Source organism: Peromyscus eremicus, chromosome 19, assembly GCF_949786415.1.
Source record: "Peromyscus eremicus chromosome 19, PerEre_H2_v1, whole genome shotgun sequence".
Lineage (NCBI taxonomy): Eukaryota > Metazoa > Chordata > Mammalia > Rodentia > Cricetidae > Peromyscus > Peromyscus eremicus.
In genome coordinates, this window is record NC_081435.1 from 22,165,002 (window position 1) to 22,185,044 (window position 20,043).

General features: G+C 39.4%; 1 protein-coding gene across 2 annotated transcripts in view; it reads left to right on the plus strand.

Moving 5' to 3' along the window:
- Nucleotides 1–20,043, plus strand: part of Camk4 (calcium/calmodulin dependent protein kinase IV) — a 221,842-nt gene that overhangs the window by 104,573 nt on the left and 97,226 nt on the right. For both annotated transcript variants that reach the window (XM_059245999.1, XM_059246000.1), the window contains exon 2: nucleotides 5,352–5,430. In XM_059245999.1, coding sequence (XP_059101982.1) covers nucleotides 5,352–5,430 — 79 coding nt within the window. The remainder of the gene's footprint in view (nucleotides 1–5,351; nucleotides 5,431–20,043) is intronic.

The following is a 20,043-nucleotide window of genomic DNA, read 5'->3' on the forward strand; positions in this document are numbered from 1 at the left end:
GGGACGTTGCGTGGAAGAGGAGAGCTAACCCGAGCGAAGAGCTATGAAAGGCCATATGCAGTCCTGCTATCTCACAACCCAACTTAAAGGAACATTTTTATTTTTAAACTTTTTCAACTGAAAATTTTTTTCATACAATGTATTTTGATTATGCTTTTCTGCTCCCCGAGGTCCTTCTAAGTCCTCTCCACCTCCCTCCCTAGCCCCAAACTGTATGTTCTTTTATCCTCTCTGTCTTCAAAGAAAACCAACAAAACAAAACAGACAAAAGGGGTTTGTATCCCCTGTGAGATTCCATTGGAGAGAAATGATTTTTCATGTAAGAGTGGCTATCAATTTCACAGAGCCTCTGGGTCAGGGATGGGGCTTGTGTCCACTTCTCTCAGCTCTGGGACTCCATTGTCACAGAGCCATGCAGGGCCTGTGCATGCTGCCTCACCTCTGTGAGTTCACTCTGTGAGTTCACGTGTGTGTCGGCCTGCTGAGCCAGGCCCCACGCCCAGCAGTAGATGGCCAACACCACACTGAGCCAGGCCCCACGCCCAGCAGTAGATGGCCAACACCACATAAACTCGGTTCCGTCTTTGTACAGTCTTTGTCTTAGAAGATTTTAGACAGGGCGTTTTTCACCCTTTTCTTTCTGTTTTCTACCTTATAGGTCCTTTGCATATGCATCATAGCTTCCAGTTTTGTGTTTTTAGGGATCCTGTTCTTGTGGACCTGCCAGTCTCTGCCTCTACGTACCTATCTTCCGCTTTTTCTTTGACTCTTTTTCTTCTGTTTTGTCCAAGTTCAGTTTGTTTGTTTTTCTTTCATCTTATGTTATTTTTTAGATGCCTGTTTTCTAATGAGAGACAGAAAGGGTGTGGATTCTGTTGAGGGAAGGTGTGTGTGTGTGGGGGGGAATCTGGGAGGAGCTGGGGGAGGGGAAACCATGACCAGAATATATTGTAAAAAAAAAAATCTATTTTCAACAAAAGAAAGGAAAAAGAACCCACAAACAAACAAAAGAAACACACACACAAAGACAAAAATGAATATAAAACGAAGTAACAAGTAACATACAAAAATAGCCCCATAGAAACACGCAAATGAACATTAAAATAAACCAGCAAAAGACCAATAAGACAAAAAAAATGCAAAAAATGAAGCAAAATGAAACAGAGTCTATAAAAATACCATTGAGTTTGTTTTGTGATGGCCAGCTACCCCTCAGCATGGGGCCTGCCCTTAAGTGTGTTAACAGACCCAGTGTCTTAGTCAGGGTTTCTATTGCTGTGAAGAGACACCATGACCACAGCAACTCTTATAAAGGGAAACATTTAATTGGGGCTGGCTTACAGGTTCAGAGGTTTAGTCCATTATGGTCATGGCAGGAAGCATGGCAGCATTCAGGCAGACATGGTGCTGGAGAAGGAGCCAAGAGTTGTACATCTGGATCTTGGGATCAGCAGGCAGCAGGAAGAGAGAGAGCCACTGGGCCTGACTTGAACTTCTGAAACCTCAAATCCCACCCCTAGGGACACACTTCCTCCAATAAGGTTAAACCTACTCCAACAAGGCCACAAGTCCTAATCTTTTCAAATAATGCCACTCCCTATGAGCCTATGGGGACCATTTTCATTCAAACTACCACACCCTGTGAGACTTCATTGGCAAAAACTGACTTAAAAGGGACTTTTCTTTTTTTTTAAACATTTTATTTATTTATTTTTAAAATTTATTTTATTTTATGTGCATTTGTGTTTTGCCTGCATGCCTGTCTGTGTGAGGGTGTCAGATCTCAAACTTACAGACAGTTGTGAACTGCCATGTGGGTGCTGGGAACTGAACCCAGGTCCTCTGTAAGAGCAGCCATTAAAGCATTAAACCAACCAGTTGACTGTCCAGAACAGAGCCCTTCCCCTGACCCCTAGTGAAGAGCTACTGACAGTGGATGTCTTCTAGGAAGGGAAAGTTGATTTTTTTAAGGGTGTGGCCCTTGTTAGGTCACTGTGCTCAAGTGGATGGCCCTGCACAGACTATATGGGCAGTACAGATTGGATTCAGAGGGTTGTTGTGAGGGTGAGGGGGGAGAGGGAGAGGGGAAGAGAGAGAGAGAGAGAGAGAGAGAGAGAGAGAGAGAGAGAGAGAGAGAGAGAGAGAGAGAGAACATAAACACAAGTTGGGAGAGGGCACTGGGTTAGCAGTCAATCTAGGTGGAGTCATAGGGAGGAGTAGGGGTGAATATAACCAAAGTATACTGTATGTGTGTATGAAATACTCAAAGAATTCATATAGAAATTTAGTTTTTAGAAAGACACTCTAACCATTAGCACTCCCCATTCCCTGCTCTTCCAATCCTAAACAAGCAAGCAGTTGTCTACATTCTGTCTGTGTACGGGATATGCCAGCTTCTTCACATGAGCTGAATCACACAATTAAAAAAGCCCTCAAATAGGTGTGTGGTTTTTGTATCCTTAATATAATAACTTGCCTTTCTCTGATGACTAATGATCTTGAGTATCTTTCTATGTTCCCTATTTGTCCTTAATATTTTGTCCTTGGTGATGTATGTATTTAAGTCTTGTTTATATTTAAAAATTAAAAAACTGTATCTTCATGCTGCATCAGGCTTCATGGTGTTTGATATGAATTGTCGTATGTCCTTTGGGTAATATCCCCAGGTCACCGCATCCCTGAAGTCTGGTAATTACCATTCTATTCTGTTTCTATTTTCTGTTTATTTGATTGATTGATTGAATGATTGATTGGTTGGTTGAGACAGATTTTCACTGTATAGCCCTTGCTGGCCTGATCAGGCTGACCCCAAACTCACAGAGATCACTTTTACTGCCCAGTGTTAGGATTGAAGGCACCCCCTCACCATTTCAGTTTTCTGTTCTCTTTTCTAGACTCGGCATAGAATTGAGATCATTCACGTTTGTCATCCTAGGCTTGGCTTTATTTAATTTAATACAATCTTCTAGGCTTATCTGTGTTTCTGGAAAATGGCAGAATTTTCTGGTTTTCAAAGGTTTGATGGTATGTGATTATGTATACGTCTATTACCTTCATGTCTGGTGGTCACTTGGGTGGATTTTGTGTCTTTATTATTAATGAAGTGGGCAGAGCAGGGAGCTCCTGGACATACTTCTTTCATTTCTTTTGATAATATCCTCAGTTTTGAACTGTTGAATCGTAGGAAAGTAGTGTGTTTAGAGGTTTAAAGGACACTTCCTAGTTTTTTTTAAACAGTGGCTGTGTTAATCCCCACCCGTTAAACATCCCCACTAGCACTGTTCACAAATTATCTATACATCCTCAGAAATACTCAACTTGATCCATCTTGTTGATAAAAGCCATTTTAACAGGTAGAACCTGAGACGTGCGTTTGACTGACATTTCTGGTGATTAGTGGCGTGTGGTACAGCAGTAGCTGCGCATCGGCAGTCTGCTTTGTAAGAAACGGTTGATCACTTCCCACTGTTTGAATCCATGTGTTTGTTTTTCTAATAGAGACTTCTTGAGTCCTTTACATAGTTTTGATATTTACCTCTTATCAAATATGTCTTATAACATTTTCTCCCATTCCATTGTTTTTTCCTAAGCGTTTCTTCTTGGGAGGATGTTTCTTTCTCTACTGAACTGTCTTTATTCTAACAGAGTCTTCATGTACTTACTCATAGAACTATTTCTGTATATTTTGCATTGTGCTGTAGTTTTTCCTCTATATAACCAGCTTGATTTAATTGGAAAATTCACTCTTATCTTCTGTATCCTTGGCAAAAGTTTGTCTACATTTCCTATCAGTTGCTGAGACCATGCTTTATCTCCAAGTGTGTTTTTGGATATTCTTCTCCTTCAGCTCTGTGTGTGAGCTTCATGTATCTTAGAGATCTGTTGCTAGATGCATGCACATTTATGCATATTGTGTTAATTTAGGGAATCTGGCCTTTCAGAACTTAATAATATTCCCCTATTGATTTTCTAAGATCTACTTTGATACTAATGTAGCTCTTTTCTTTTGTTGATGTTCTACCTGTATCTTTTATTGGTCATTTTATTTTTTAACCTGTATTTGTCTCTATACATGAATAGATTTTGTTTACAGTATGCAGTTTAGTCCTGGTGTTATGACCCAATATAATGAATGATGTTTAGGTTGCAATTGTTACATAAAGTTTAAATTTCTTGTAATTCTTCTTATTGAATTTCAACCCACTACATTATAGCTGTTTTACCTGTTGAATCCCTTGGGGTTTTTTTTCCATCCTCTGCATATAATTTTGAGTTTTGCATTTAACTTTATTCTTGAATTATTATGGCTTTTTATTTTAAATAATTATTTTAGTTGTTGACCTGGGTTGTATAACATATATCTTTAATTAATTAGGGTCTACCTTTAAATAATATAATACCTAACACATAGTATAACCAGCTTTATTTTTACCTTCACTTATTTCACCTCTAGAATTCCTTATGTGTATGTATGGTCTCTTAACGTGCTTTAAAAATGTCGACTATGGTGCGCCAGGCCTGAGTCCTGGCTGTTTACTGTACTCAGTACTTGGCACATGTCTGACGGTTGCAGTTCTCTGTGCATGTGTATAGTTACAGGACCGTGAGATGAGCTGAGTATGTCATCACAAGTCCTTCTGCTTTGTCTTCAGAGTCTCAAAGGCCAAATTCAAACCAATCCTACTTTAAGGCGTTTCTGAAAGTTCTTTTTCAAAGTTGAAACTTAAACCAGTGGGACCTGGCGTCCCCTTCATGTCTGTTTTCTGACTCTCTTGCTTTCTGTGTGGCATGAGAGCATTCAGACCATGATGCTGTTTGTGAAGAACTTTCCTCTAGCACCCCACACGGGGGAATAGCCACAGAATCCCTTCTTATCTCCTTCTCCTCAATAGATTACCACAGAGTGGTGGGGCACTTCCCTAGCTCTTTACCAACTTGAAGAAGTGCAGACTGTCCAGTCACTGTTGAGAATGCTGAACTCAAAGCCCTCTCCCTGAAGTTTTCTGGTTTATTTCACTCCAAACATGTACTTTTAGGGGTCCTGGGACTCCAGTGTTTGGCTGTTCTAGAAAAACATTATTTTCCCTCGGACTTGAGTTTCTTAACAGCCCGTCAAGTGCAATGACCCTGGGTATGTTTTCTGGCATCAGGGAGGAAAGCCAGTAAAAATCCTAGAATTTTCTGAGTGATTTCAGCTGTGAGGGAAAAAGACTCTTGGCATCTTGGGCCAGTATCTAGGACTTATGAACCCTGGGTAGTCATGAGCGTATCTGCCAGAGACACTTTCAGGATTTCCTCTCTAAGTCATGTCCACAGCATAACATTTTCTTTTTGTCTTTTTCCCCCTCAAGGGGTGCTACATCCATTGTGTACAGATGCAAACAGAAGGGGACCCAGAAGCCCTATGCTCTGAAAGTGTTAAAGAAAACAGTAAGTCTGTTTCGTTATATAATAGTATCTCCGAGAGACCCGAGAAGCAAGAAACCTGACTCAAAAATCGAAGTGGTCGTGAAGAAGCCAATTGTCTGATGGAAGCCACATGAGACAGTCACTGGTTCTTAAACTGGACGTGATTGTGTGGAGAGAAGGATGGAAGGGGAAAGCATTAGAGCAGGGAGGGAAGCCTTGTGTGTGTGAGCTGTGCTCATGGATATATGCATATATTTATGGAGTGAGATGACAAACCTGCACTTTAATGTGCTAGAGTAGCCTGTGACTTAAAAGGAGATGAAGCGAAGCCTAAGTGTCTGTATTGTGAAAGGAATCATCAGCTTCTAATCTGCCTGAAGCTTTCCAAGGTTGGGTGTGTTTTAGTGATGTGCAACTGGATCAGTGTTATTGCTTCCCAAGCTAGACCTTCAAGTTTAGACAAGAAAGAAAGTTTTTGCTTCATTCGCCTAAGCTCCTAAGTGAGCTAGACCAGTGTCTGTGTCTAAGGCTCCTTTGTAACGGTGACGAGGAGACCAGAAGCTTGTGAGGTCACATCTTGGGTGGTGTCCCTTATGTGATACTCTTTCAGCCTTACTGCCCTTTCTGTTCCTTTCTGTTTATGCATTAGATCCTGCTCATAAAACTACAAAAAGACAAGACACACTTTATGGCACAGTGCTCCTTTGTCAGATTTTATGTGAACAAATGTGGGAAGTGTGTGGATTTCTGAAAACCATGGTAAAGTGTCCCAAAGAAAGGTGTGTCAGACATTTCAATATCAGTGATAGCCTTTTACCGGCCAAAGGAGGCTTCTGTCCCCAAACCGTTTTCATCAGCGGTTTTGTGTTGTCCAGCACAGGGAACTCTTACAGATTCATGTAACGAAGAACCCAACAGCACAGGATTTTAGCCAAGTAGAAACAGAGTGACACTTTTAAACAGTCTGTTAGAATTCTAAGCTGTAGAAAAAAAAATCCCACAGTTAAATCAGAGTAGATAGCAATGTAAGTGGCAATTAATACCCATAAATTTCACATTTAAGTGTTGTAATTGGTATTAAAAAATTTAAGTCAATCTCAAATGTACAGGAATATTTTAATTAATGTTTGTGACTTTTTCTGTATCAATTTCTTCATCATAAAATTTCCTGGATTACGTATTATTTAAAATTTTTTGAAATATAGTTTTCAAATAAATATCTGAATTTTAAGATTATGTTAGGTGGTTTTAGTACTCTTACATGTTATATTTACACGTGGGGGCTATGTTTTCTTATTGGTTAAAAATGTTAGTAAATGGGCAAATTGTTTCCTTTTTCCTACTTTCATGATTGAGGAAATTTTGAAAAGGGGTAGATAACATGAAATTCTAGGAAAGGACCATTTAAAAATGGCTGTGTGAAGCTGGACACGGTGGCGTACCCCAACACTTGATGTACAGAGCGAGAGTGGTCGCGAGTTCCAGGCCAGAGTGGGCTGCACACTGACTGAGATCTAAGAGGTGGGCAGATCTTCCCAAAAGCCGCCAGAGAGTGTATGGACGGGAAGCCAGTGTGGAGCTGCGAGGCAGATGATGTCAAACACGGTTCATTACTGCTGTGCCAAATGGAACGAGAGAACAAGCCCTGGAGGAACCTTGCCTCTGAATGTGAATTAGATGGGACCCCAGCTTTGTCTTTAGGATACGCCATGCTTGGAGCTGTGTAAATGAGAGAAATAGCGGGCAAAGCCACAAAGAGCCAATTGCCTCCAGTGTTTCATTTCATATAGGTCATGAAGATAGATAGAAACTTCCCTTTCTAAGGGAAGTGAATGGGTACCATGAATCTGTATACAGAGCAAAATAATGCAGAGGAAATATTTTCTGAGAATATTCAGCAAAGGTTTTGCACCTGAGGACAAAAATAGATGGGGTGTTCAGAAAAGTTGACTTATGGATGTAATCTCTTATGTCAGGCCACATAAAATTGCCTCAGTTGAACCATTTCTGACCTACAGTTTTGTGTGATTCAGTTAACAACTATGGGACCACATTCAACCTCACTGAATACTTCCTAATATTTTCATTTAATTATTAGGCATAAACTTAGGAGACCTTGAGTTTAGTTTACCTAAAGTTATGTATCATCTATCTATCTATCTATCTATCTATCTATCTATCTATCTATCTATCTATCTAATCTATCTCCATCCATTCATCATCCATCCATCCATCCATCCATCCATCCATCCACTTTGCCCACCCTTCTGTGTTAAATTAATAGAGGTAGTGAAACAACTACCAAAATTTGGTGGCTTAAAAGAATATAAATTTATTTTCGTCAGTTCTGGAAACTAGATTTCCACAGCAAGTGTTGCCAGAGACAGTTTCCTCTGAGGCCCCAGGAGAGAATCTTCTCCATGCCTCATGTTGATTTGGAGGTCATCCTTCCAGTTTCTGCCTCTGTTGCCAAAATGGCTGACTTCTCCTCGTATTTCTCCACATCATCTTCCCTGGGAAGGTGTGTGGCACAGACTCACTCACCTTGTAGGAGTGCCAGTGCTGCTGTGTGGGAGGCCCGCCCTTTCCGGTATGACTGCGTCGTAACTAATTACATCTGTGTTAACACAGTTCTGTCAGTCATATTATCAGACGGCATAAGGATAATTTAAAAATAGCCTATCTAATCTTTTATCTGATGATGAATACATTTAATATTAATAAATGTAAAGAAATTTACCCAACTTATGTCAGCGGTTCTCGAACTGTGAGCCATGATCCCTTTGAGGGTGGAATGCCTCTTTCACAGGGGTCACCTAAGACCATTGGAAAACATAGATAATTACATTACGATTCATAATAGTAGCAAAATTACAGTTATGAAGTGGCAATGAAATAGTTTTATGGTTGTGGTCACCACAACATGAAAACTGTATTAACGGGTCAGACCATTAGGAAGTTTGAGAAGCACTGTTCTGAGTGATTAACTCAGTATATGAACATGCTAAGAGGTTTGTTTTCTCCTTTTAGAGCTAATTACTTAATAATAACAGTTATGTTTCTCAGGATCTATTTAAACATTTTTATTGGAATTCATTCTAAATCTTTTTATGGCAATATTAAATTCCTTTCTCATAGCTTGGTATTTTTTGAATTCTTTATACTAGCCATAAGAAAATTACTTCCTATTCAAAATCTTTAATCATCATTGAGAAACTGTCACACATTCAAGTCTTTCTCCCAGAGGAATACATACTAAAGCATTAGCTCTAAAGGAAAATTTCATGTGCTGCTGATAATCCATACAGAAGAGAGTTAGAACTGACAATAAGCACATAGTAAATTATCATGTTTAGACAAATAAACATTTTTCCTATTCACATATCCTTGTGAGAAATTAACATGTAATTTTGTGAAGAAACACTTTTAAATTAACATATATTTTATGTCTGTAGCGCCATGTACTTTCTATGTACATAGCTAAATATCAAAGAATTAAAATATATTAGAGCATGTATTTATTAGTGTCATGGTGACTTATTTATGTACATGGGTAAACAATAAAAAGGTATGTGAGTTTGTATATACATGTATGGGAAGAGAGAAGGAAGAAACTATGGCAAACACCAATAATTATTGAATGTAGGATATAATAATAGTATTCGTGATGGTGTGCTAACATTCCAGTACACATGAACATTCATTCTCATGATGAAACTTTGGAGAAAAGCACCATTGAACATTTTCTATACTGAAAACCACCTGGGCACTTCCTGTAGTAATGGCCATTTGTCTCATGATGGGGTTAAAACTCGGTCAGAATAAATGAGAAGAAAAGGGATTGAAGTACTTTTTCCGTTGGTTTATAACCCCACCCCCCCCCACCCCCCCACCCCCCCCACCCACCCCCCACCCCGCACACACACTTAGTACTAAACACTACTGTGGTGAAAAAGTCCACTCAGTAGGTGTGACTCGCATGCCCTCGTTCTGCACACATATGACCTAGTGTTTAACCTTTCTGTTCTGAAGCAGCATTGGACTTACTGAAAACACCGCTTTGTTCCTCGTGAGTACCCCATTATCTCAGGCATTAGAACTCATGGGCTCACAGTTGCCGCTGAGGTTTTTCTATGGACTTTCGAAGTCATAAATCAAATATGAAGAAAGGATTGCTCACCGGTAGTGGATGTCTCTACATGTCCTGACACTTCCTGCTTTCCTGTCTGCACAGCTATCATTGTATCTTGCCTTTCTCTTTGTGTTTGCCAAATAAATAAATATACTTTGCAGCGACAGCAAAGCCACACTCGGGACTGTATGACAGCAAAGAGATAAATTCAAGTATCAAAATTTGAACATATTAAGCATAATGTGTTCATCATGGACTAAGTTTTACCAGGTTCAATAGAATCTCCACTTTCAAATAACGGCATGAGGACAATGAAATTGTGTTTCAGGGGTGATCCATGTAGATGGAAGTAACCTTTTATCCATTAAAAATCGTATCTCAGAATCCATATAACCATAGCCTGTAAATGTGGCTTGTTTGCAAAATAAATAGTTTGTTATTTAAGAAATTTATATTCATAGATGATTTATACTGTCTCTGGAAGTTTAGAGACTGATAGAAAAATCAGGTAACATTTCCAGCTGTGTGGCTCAGCACCTGGGAAGGTTATAGTATTCTAACTGTAAAATCTATTTTTTCACTAAATAGCCAGTATCAAGTCTGAGAGTTTGTATTGGTGTAGGCATTTGGAATGCATGGGTGTTTTGACTCTCATCAAAAACAGTTGTTCAAACGTGGTGTCTGATCATAGACTCCAGAGATAAAGACACTGTGTTTGATCACTATAAATAATAAATATATTATTACATATGCCGCATATTATAGACCATTGCTCAATCTCTCTTTCAGCCATAAAGTGAGTTTCAGAACTCACATTCAATCTAGTTAAGATTGAAATGAGATTGCTCATACAAAATGCTTTCCATCACACAGCAGGCATGTTGCAAATGACGCACATATTTTTTAAGAGTTTATGGAGGGAATCAACAAAGACGTTTTATCGTAATAGAAGTTAATGATAAGCAGTTCTGATGTTCTCATTAGCTTGATTTGAAACTGAGTGATGCATGGTACCTGACTACTTCCTTGTATGCTTGTCTGTTTGTTTTGGGACAGCGTCTCACTGTGTACCTGTGGCTGTCCTGGAACTCCCTATAAAGACTAGGCTAGCTTTGAACTCTCAGAGGTCAGCCTGACTCTGCCTCCACAGTGCTGAGATTAAAAGCATGCACTACAACACCCGGCCATACCGTGTACTGTTGTATGAACAAAATTGATTATATCACTTTTGGAGTATATTTAGCATTGCTGCAAAAATGGTGTCTTAGTTAGGGTCTTATTGATGTGAAAAGTCACTATGATCCCAGCAACTCTTATGAAGGAATATTTAGTTGGGGGTGGCTTACAGTTCAGAGGTTTAGTCCATATTTATCATGCTCAGGAGCATGGTGGCATGCAAGCAGACATAATGCTGGAGAGGTAGCTGAGAGTTCTGCATCTGAATCAGCAGACAGCAGGAAGAGCAAGAGATCCACTTGGCCTGGCTTGAGTTTCTGAGACCTAAAAGCCTGCCCCCTAGTGACACACTTCCTCCAATAAACCACACCTACTCCAACAAGGCCATGCCTCCTAATAGTGCCACTCCCTCTGGGCCTATAGGGGCCATTTTTATTCAAACCACCACAGATGGATATTGATTTTACTGTTCTGATCAATAACATTTAATGTGGCATGCAGTAAAGATTTATGATTTTATGGCTTTCTATTTAGGGAAATGTATACTTATAGATACCTAGATTAGAAATTAGAAAGAGCCCTAAGGCTCTTTTCTGATTTGTGCTTTGGGGCTATGTGCCAGGACCCACAATGCTGCAGTATTTTCAGGCCGAAGTTTCATCTTCTTAGTGATTATGGTAAAAAATTATCTATACATTTCTTGGAAATATTTTCTTTGAGTAATTTAGTGAATATTTAGCAAGTAATTGCTGTTGAGTTTTATATTTTTTCATACGAACATTTTCTACTCTTCAGGGGAGAACTACAACTGTGATCTGCTGATCACTCTGTAAGTTACTTAAAAACTTTAATTTTTCTTCTCATACTTATGAGACAGAATTAGAGTAGATGGCTGTGATGTAGCAGGGGGATGAAGTTGCAGACTGGACACAGGTTTCCTTCCAAATACTGTTTAGATGAATACCCATGACATCTCCACCAGGAGAGATTTGCAACCTTCTCAATTCTTAGAGGTAATATCATTTTTACCAGTTTCCAAACGGGATTGCTTGAAATAGCATGTGTGAGTACACAGGCCTAGCGTTGCATTTCCTGCATGTTCTAAGCATTTACCAGGTGTCACCCTGTTCTCCAGTCTAGCCTTCTTTTTATTTGTAACTGTACTTTTTGTATCAGTATTCACTAAAGTTCCTTTAGAAAGAATATGCAACATTTATGTACAGAACTCATTTTGAATCCAGATGCGCTGTATTTCCTTACTAAGTGATAAACCTTGGCCAAGTGACTGACATTAGCTGCCATAGCCAACCATTTTATACAGATACATAGGCCTGAATGGAGACATCAATTCTATAAGGAAACTAGCAACAGGGAATTAAAAAATTTCCATAATGGCATTCCCAGATGTTTCTCACTTTACAGGGCGTAGATATTATAAATTTTCATTTATTCCTTCATTCATTCTTTCATTCATTCCTTTTGAGGTTTGGGGATCAAACACAGAGCCTTGTGAATGTTAGCCAAGCATTTTATGAATAAGTTACATCCTCAGCCTGTGTCCCTATTATTTTATAGCTAAGTCTCAGAGAGATTAAATAGAATAGTTTGCTGTGATCTGAGTCTCATGTAGCTAAAACGTGCTTTGAACTATTAATATTAACTATATTAATGCTTTATCACTACCCATAGAATTACAGAACTGAACTCAACACCAGCAACTTTTAATATTTTATTTTAAGAAATAAAAGGATATCTTAGATTTTTTGTGTATATTTAGGGCCTTTGGAAATAAAGTTTTCATTTGTTTCCTTGGGTGACTTTTATCCATGTCTATTCACTGCAGTGTAAAAGCTCGCATTCCAGAGGAATTTCATTTCTTTCTAAAACAAAAATTAAGCCAATTTTCTTGTTTTCACGTTTTCTGAGGTTGATGAGTCAGTAATGCATATTTTATCAATGTGGTCTGACAGATAATTCACTACTTAATGGATTTAAACCACAGGATTTATTATTCTTCACAATCTGCCACATGATTGGGCGAGGAGTTTTATGGTTGTTTGTTTGATGTTCTTAATGTGGTTCACACAGATGTAGATAGTTGGGTTGCTCTGCAGCAGATGGGTAGCTGGGAAGGCTGTCTCTTCTCTCCATTTCTTCTTTTATTCTATCATAGAAGAAGCTGTGTATATGTTATTTCCTTCTCCCTCTTCTGAGACTAGGGAATATTCTGTTTTAGAGGCCAGCTGTAGTCTCTAGGAATGGCTTTCTAGACAACTCTGTGGCTCCGCATTTGTTTGATTTTGACTCTGACCTATGATCATCCTCCTTATGGACAGGAAATGATTCTTGTTTGAGACTAAGGACTGTAGCTGGAGTTTTCCTGCCTGGCCCACACCACAGTCAGGGCAAATCTCTTTCACCTGCCAGTCCCACAGCCTCTCAGACCTGACCAAGTAAACACAGAGACTTATGTTGCTTTCAAACTGTATGGCCGTGGCAGGCTTCTTGCTAACTGTTCCTATAGCTTAAATTAATCCATTTCCATTAATCTATGCCTTGCCACATGGCTCGTGGCTTACCGGCATCTTCACAAGCTGTTTCTCATCGTGGCGGCTGGCAGTGTCTCTCTGACTCAGCCTTCCACTTCCCAGCTTTATTCTCCTCCTTGCCCCGCCTATACTTCCTGCCTAGCCAACGGCCAATCAGTGTTTTATTGATTAATTAGCAACACATTTGCCATACATCCCACAGCAAAGGACCTTAGTCTGCTTTCCCCGTGGAAAGAAGCCTGACTTCTTCCACAGATGACCCAGTTCCTCTCAGTCCCATGCTCATGAATAGAACTGTCTTTAAAACATTGAGTTTCTTCTGAATCATGGTATTAGTCACCTCATTTCTCTAAGGTACATAATTCTTCTTTAGCCAGATTGTTCTTTGCTTTTAGCATGTCAGGCTGCCATGGAAAAATGTCCAGGTGGTTGAAGACAATGCTCATCTACTACAGAATCTGGAAGGTCTACCTCCAATGTATTAACTTTTTATAATTTGTGACTATTCAGGAAAAATGGCATCATGTAGTTTCACGTTTGTCTGGACAGTCAGCACTGTTCAGAAGCACTCTTGGTGCCCTTTCTGTCTGTGTATACTTGGGAGACGTTAATGTCAACTGCTCATCACACCCAGACATTTCTGTCATCCACAGCCAAGGCATGAGAGAAACTACTAAAACCAACTTTTCTTGGATCCAAGGGCAGTTCAAAAATTCACTAAAAATCTTGTACTTCTCTGAATAAATATTTTTCTTAGAGTGGAGACTTTGGGGGCCACAGAACACTCTTTTATAAGTTAACATCTTGGTAAGCAGAATTAAAATGCCTCATATTATGAATTCTTCATCCTTAAAAAGCTTTTGAAACTATCTTGGATTAAATGCAGCTCTGTACTCTGTGCTGATTATTAATGAAATTTCAGTATTTCAGCCTATTCCAGAATTTCTCTGAAACAGAGAAAAATCTCAAGAATATGACCAAAATGCAGTGAGTAAACATATTTAATGAAGTTGTACAATACTAAGTTTGTGGGAGCCCGTTCTCGGGTTCCTCTTGGCTTTACCCAGCAGGTCCCCATAGAGGATGATTAGGACCACGGGCCTGAGTGCAGGTGTCTGAGATGGTCTGCACTTGGCTGTGCTGGGGGAGGAGGTCTTTTGCTCCGCCCCTTGGTGTCTCTATAAAAACCCTGGGGCAGAGACAGTCGGGGCCCGTTGGAATAGGTTCCAGGCCCTCTCGAGGCTATCCTTTATTTTCTATCTGTTTATCTCCACGATATTCTCTGCAATAAATCCTTCTATCTAATATTTCCTGCTGCTCGCACTCAAGAAAACTCTGGGGAACTGTGGGGGTGGTTGAGTAAACGCCCCACAGAATGGCGCCATGAACAGGGACTAAAGAAAAAAGAAAGAAAAAAGGGACTAAAGAAGAAAAGGGGGAGAGTTAATATTCCTTAGTCTAATTTCAAAAGTTGTTTGAGTGGATTAATGTCATGTTTTTATTAGTAAGAAATGCAAATGGGGTATATTAAGAGACTACTTTTAAAGTATAAAGAGTTTTATTAAGAAACTGCTTTTGGATGTTTTGCTAAGTTTTCAAAGTGTTAATGGTTAGATTGAGAAGACTGCTTTTCAATATGGGTTTGTAGGAATTGTATGAGTTTCTTCTAACTAGGTTTGAGGTTTTCTTTAAAAAATTATAAAGAAAAGGAGGAGCTATGAGATTGAATTATGTTTGCAGAACCCTATTGATATTAATGCACCCTGGTTTTGTGGAGTTAAGGAAATATTTAAGTTTGATGTGAATACATTGAAGTTTTTCCTATGTTCTGTTAGCAAGAAAATTCAAATGATTGAGTTAAAGTTGTAAGACGGAGAAAATTGTTAACTATATATAGCACCATATATGCTAATTCAAATGGTTCTGTTAAGAGTTTGCTTTGAGTTGTAAGACAGAGAATTGTGGCTATGTATAGCAATGTTTATGTTAACCTGTTAATGGTAATGATGAAGCTAAGGGATTCTTTAAGTTTGTAGTCGCCTTAAGAGTTTTTGACTTAGAAAGGGCTTGAGGCAGCTAAGACTGCTGTAGTCACCTTGGACCTAATTCAAAAGAGAAATGCCATCTATATCATCCTCTACTCCCATACTGGGAGGTGTAACAGCTATGGAGATTGCTGTAAGCCATTATTAGTTATTTTTTATATATTAAGAAAGGGGGACCTGTGGGAGCCCGTTCTCAGGTTCCTCGTGGCTTTACCCAGCAGGTCCCCATAGAGGATGATTAGGACCACGGGCCTGAGTGCAGGTGTCTGAGATGGTCTGCACTTGGCTGTGCTGGGGGAGGAGGTCTTTTGCTCCGCCCCTTGGTGTCTCTATAAAAACCCTGGGGCAGAGACAGTCGGGGCCCGTTGGAATAGGTTCCAGGCCCTCTCGAGGCTATCCTTTATTTTCTATCTGTTTATCTCCGCGATATTCTCTGCAATAAATCCTTCTATCTAATATTTCCTGCTGCTCGCACTCAAGAAAACTCTGGGGAACTATGGGGGTGGTTGGGTAAACGCCCCACATAAGTTGAAAGACAAAAATTAGTCATGTATTTCTATACACTAGATAGTAAACCATCCTAAAAAGCAAGAAGATAGTCTCATTTACAATGGCATAAAAACTTAGAATAAATTTAACAAAGGAGATGAAAGACTTGCACACTAAAATTTATAAAACAACAATGACTGGAATTGAAGAAGATGCACATAAATGGAAAGATACCATATGATTGTGGATTGGAAGAACTAGTGTGTCCATATTATCCAAAGTGACCCATGGGATCTAAACACACACACACACACACACACACACACCCTCAAACAGCCAAAGCTATGGAATAAAATGAACAAAGCTGAAGCCATCACTGGATCTTATTTGAAAAATTGCTGCAAAATTATCATAATCAAAACAGCATGATAGGGTGATAATAAAACCATATAGACCAATAGAATCGGATGCATACCCTAGAAATAAATCCACACATTTGAGGTAAGTTAATATTTCATAAAGATGCCAAGAGTATACGACTGGGTAAAGATGGTCTCTACAACAAATAGTGTCTTAAAACCTTTTCTATCCATTCAGAAATGAAATTAGCTCTGGAAAGATGGCTCAGCAGATAAAGGCACTTAACCTCTGAGTCTGACAATTGGAATTCAGTTCCTGGGACCCAACATGGTAGAGAAGAGAACTGACTCCTGCAAGTTGTCCTCTGACCTCCACATGTATCTCCATGCATGTTCACACACACACACACACACACACACACACAAATAAAGATATTGAAATTTGATCGTTATCTCACATACCACAAACATTAACTATAGTCAACTAACGATTTAAATGTAAGACATCACTCCATAAAATTCATAGAAGAAAATATCCAGGACATGACTTGGAAAATGATTTTATTTGGTTATGGTAATACAAATAACAGAAGCAGGTTTAAACAAGTAGAACTATACCAAACTAAAACGTTTTTGCACACAACCAGGTGCCATGCTGTTGTATCCAGACACTTGGAGGGAGGGGGCAGGCAGTAAGGTAGAAATATCTCTTGAGCCAAGTGTTCAGGGTCAACCTGAGTAATACAATGAAAAAGAAAAACCATCTGCTAAGCGTGTTGGCACACATCTCCTATTACAGAACTCAGAGGCTAAGTCAGGAAGAGCATACATTTGAAGCTAGTGTGAGCTACATAGTGATATCAGGCCACCCAACGCAATATACAGAACCTGTCTTACAAAAAAACAAATATAAAGTTATTGCACTACAAAATAATAATTCAAAATGAAAATATTTGCAAACCATATATCTATTAAATGACTCATGACCACATTATTTAAGAAATTCAAGCGATTCATTAGGAAGAAAACAAGTAACTGAATATGGACAAAAAAAAAAAAAAACCCGAATAGATATCCTCCCAAAGGTGCCATGCAGTTCCTAGCAGATACATGAGAAGTTGCTCAACCCCACTCGTCAAATCAAAGTCACAGCAAGTTGTCCATATCTTTATTGGGGTGGCTATGATTTAAAAAGAAAGTACTATTAAGGATATGAAGGACAGGAAACCTTGATATATTTTGGCAGGAATGTAAACTGTAACAGCCATTATGGAAATCAGCATGGAGATTCTCCAAGAAAACTAAAAATAGATGTAACGTTGACTCAGTGATAACATCTCTGGATATAAAATCCCCAAAAATAAGATCACTACCCCAAAGAGGTAATCCTTCTTCCTGTGTTCATTACAACGTTATTCCAGTAACAGTCCTAGAAACCGCCTGGGCTCATTGAAGAAAATATTGATTACTGTGTAAAACAGCATTCAGCCTTCAAGAGGAAGTAAACCATGCCTTTTGTTACAACATACATGAACCCCAGAAGGTATTACACCAAGTACATTCAGCCAAGTGCAGAGCGTGAATGTGATCTCACTGGCATATAGAATCTAAAACTGTTGAAATCATAGACACAGAGGGTGTAAGCATGAAGACGGGAGATTGTGGTCCCAAGGTGTGAGCTCTGGAGATGAATGACAATGTCTCCTCTTCCTCTTTCTCTCCAACCATTGGGAACCCTGAAATTGGATCACAGACTGCAGATTTACTAACTGCTAGGATGCACATGAGGGATGGAGGCTTCTGTCTATTCTAAAGATGTGCTTCAGTTAAATACTGCTAGGAGCACCCATTTCTGTTCTTTGGAAGTTCAGGCAAGGTCACCTCGGTCAATGATGGAAAGGAGAATAAATCAGCAGCACAAATAGACTTTTGGGGCCCAATTGAGGTCTTAGAACACATTAAGGAAAGAAGCTTGCAGATAACAGACCATGTCAAGTGAAGTGTAACTTTTTCAAGCGCCTGTCAGTTGGAACATATTGATTTTTGTAGGGACTATTAAGCCAGGTTTCCTGAAATAGGAACCAAGATATTTCTATTCAGTCGGTGACAGGTGTATATCTAATGAAGAGAGAAGATGGCTGGGTGGAATGTTAAAATCTTGGCCTGGTAAACCCCCTACCATCTAAGAGACCATTTTCAAGTCTCAACATACATTCATTGCTGTAATTTATGGGGTTTGTTTGCATATTTTCTTGCCCAAACACCGAATTTTTTTTTTATAACTCTGCTTGCTTATCCGTGTTCTTACTTGCTGAGCTCTCATCCGAATTTTTTCTCATTGCTTTGCTTTTGAAGACCATAATCCAGAAGTGTATCACTGAGGAGCCATGGGGAGAGGGTGAAAGATGTTGGGGTGGATAAATTGATTGATTAACTGGCCTATGTGATATCGCTCAAAAGCAAGCATTCTCAAAAGATAAGTACATTTGGCCATATCTGATCTTTTTAAATGACTGTGTTTAATCCCCTAGTGCCTTTACAGTGAGGAGTTGGAGCTAAAATGATCTTGAATCTGGAACACAGAAAGGAAATGTGTTACCAGCCAAAGACAGGGACTAAGAGAGCGACAAAAGTCTGAAAGAGCTGATTGGGAAATGCCTTGTAGCCAAAAGGGTGGACAGGAGTGGTAGAGAAATGGGTGCAAACCCACATTTAGGAGAGAGTGATGCCTGAGAGAGATAGTGGCTACACAGTCTATTAGTATGCACTCAGCATTCATATCTTAATGAGAACTAGAAAAGCCCTGACTTCAATATGAACAGAGAAAAAGAAGTTGTGAGTTTTTCACTTTTCTTCAGTTTCAAACTGTTTTAAGGTACAGAGTTGAATATTGGTCAAAGTTTCATCCATTCAGACAATATAAGAAAAAGGAGAAAGATGTCTGGAGATATTCCAGCTGTGGAGTTCTAAAGCCACCAATTTATAGAACAAGAGGAAATGAATGATCATATGCCAGAGGATCTTATCTGGAAAAGATCCAGATAGCTTTCAGTATTGAATTTGTCTTCAGTATTTTTCACATTAAACACTCTGGAATGTCTCTTCAGTAGTTCTAATAGTAAAGGAGCACAATCCCAGTCAGAAGGGGGTCAGCAATTAATTACTTCTAATTACTAATTGTGCTCCAGTAGCCTCTTTCCCATGGCAGTGCAGAGCTCTTCATGGTGGGAGTGTTTCATTTAATAGAGTTTTAGAAATTTGTCCAGAGTACACAGAAACACACAGGACAAGACAAGACTTCTGAAAATCCAAACTAGACCCAAAATTTGTTTCATCAAGGCTCTGAAGGGGAGAAAAGGCCAAAATGAAGTCAGGAATGATCTTGGTCCAGATGAGCAACTGGGATTAGATGTTGTCCTTGCCAAGCTGATAAAGAAAACTAAACCCCTCCTGACACAGACCTAGAGAATTCTGCCAGAGCTTCTAAATCGTGCTGTAAACCAAGGGCAAGTGATATTATCTGTGTAGAGAGCACAAGCAATCCATTTCTTCTCTGAATTCAGTTACAGCCTTAGTTCAATGAGTCTCAGCACACATTATCCACCGCTGTGGTTTAGATATGATTATTCTCCAAAGGTTCATGGGCTGAGGTAATGGAGCCGAAGTGATGAGATTTTATGAGATGATTACATCATGGGTGCCACCCTTGAAAGAGATGAATGTAGTAAGACAGCACCGAGGTAGTTATCACGAGAAGTGCCTGCTATAAACCAAGGCCATTTCATCTGCAGACAGCCAGATCCTTTCCTAATCTCCAACCCACCCCCCCGATTTGTGACACAGCCTGGAAGTCCTTGCCACCACACTGTCATCTTGCTGTTTGA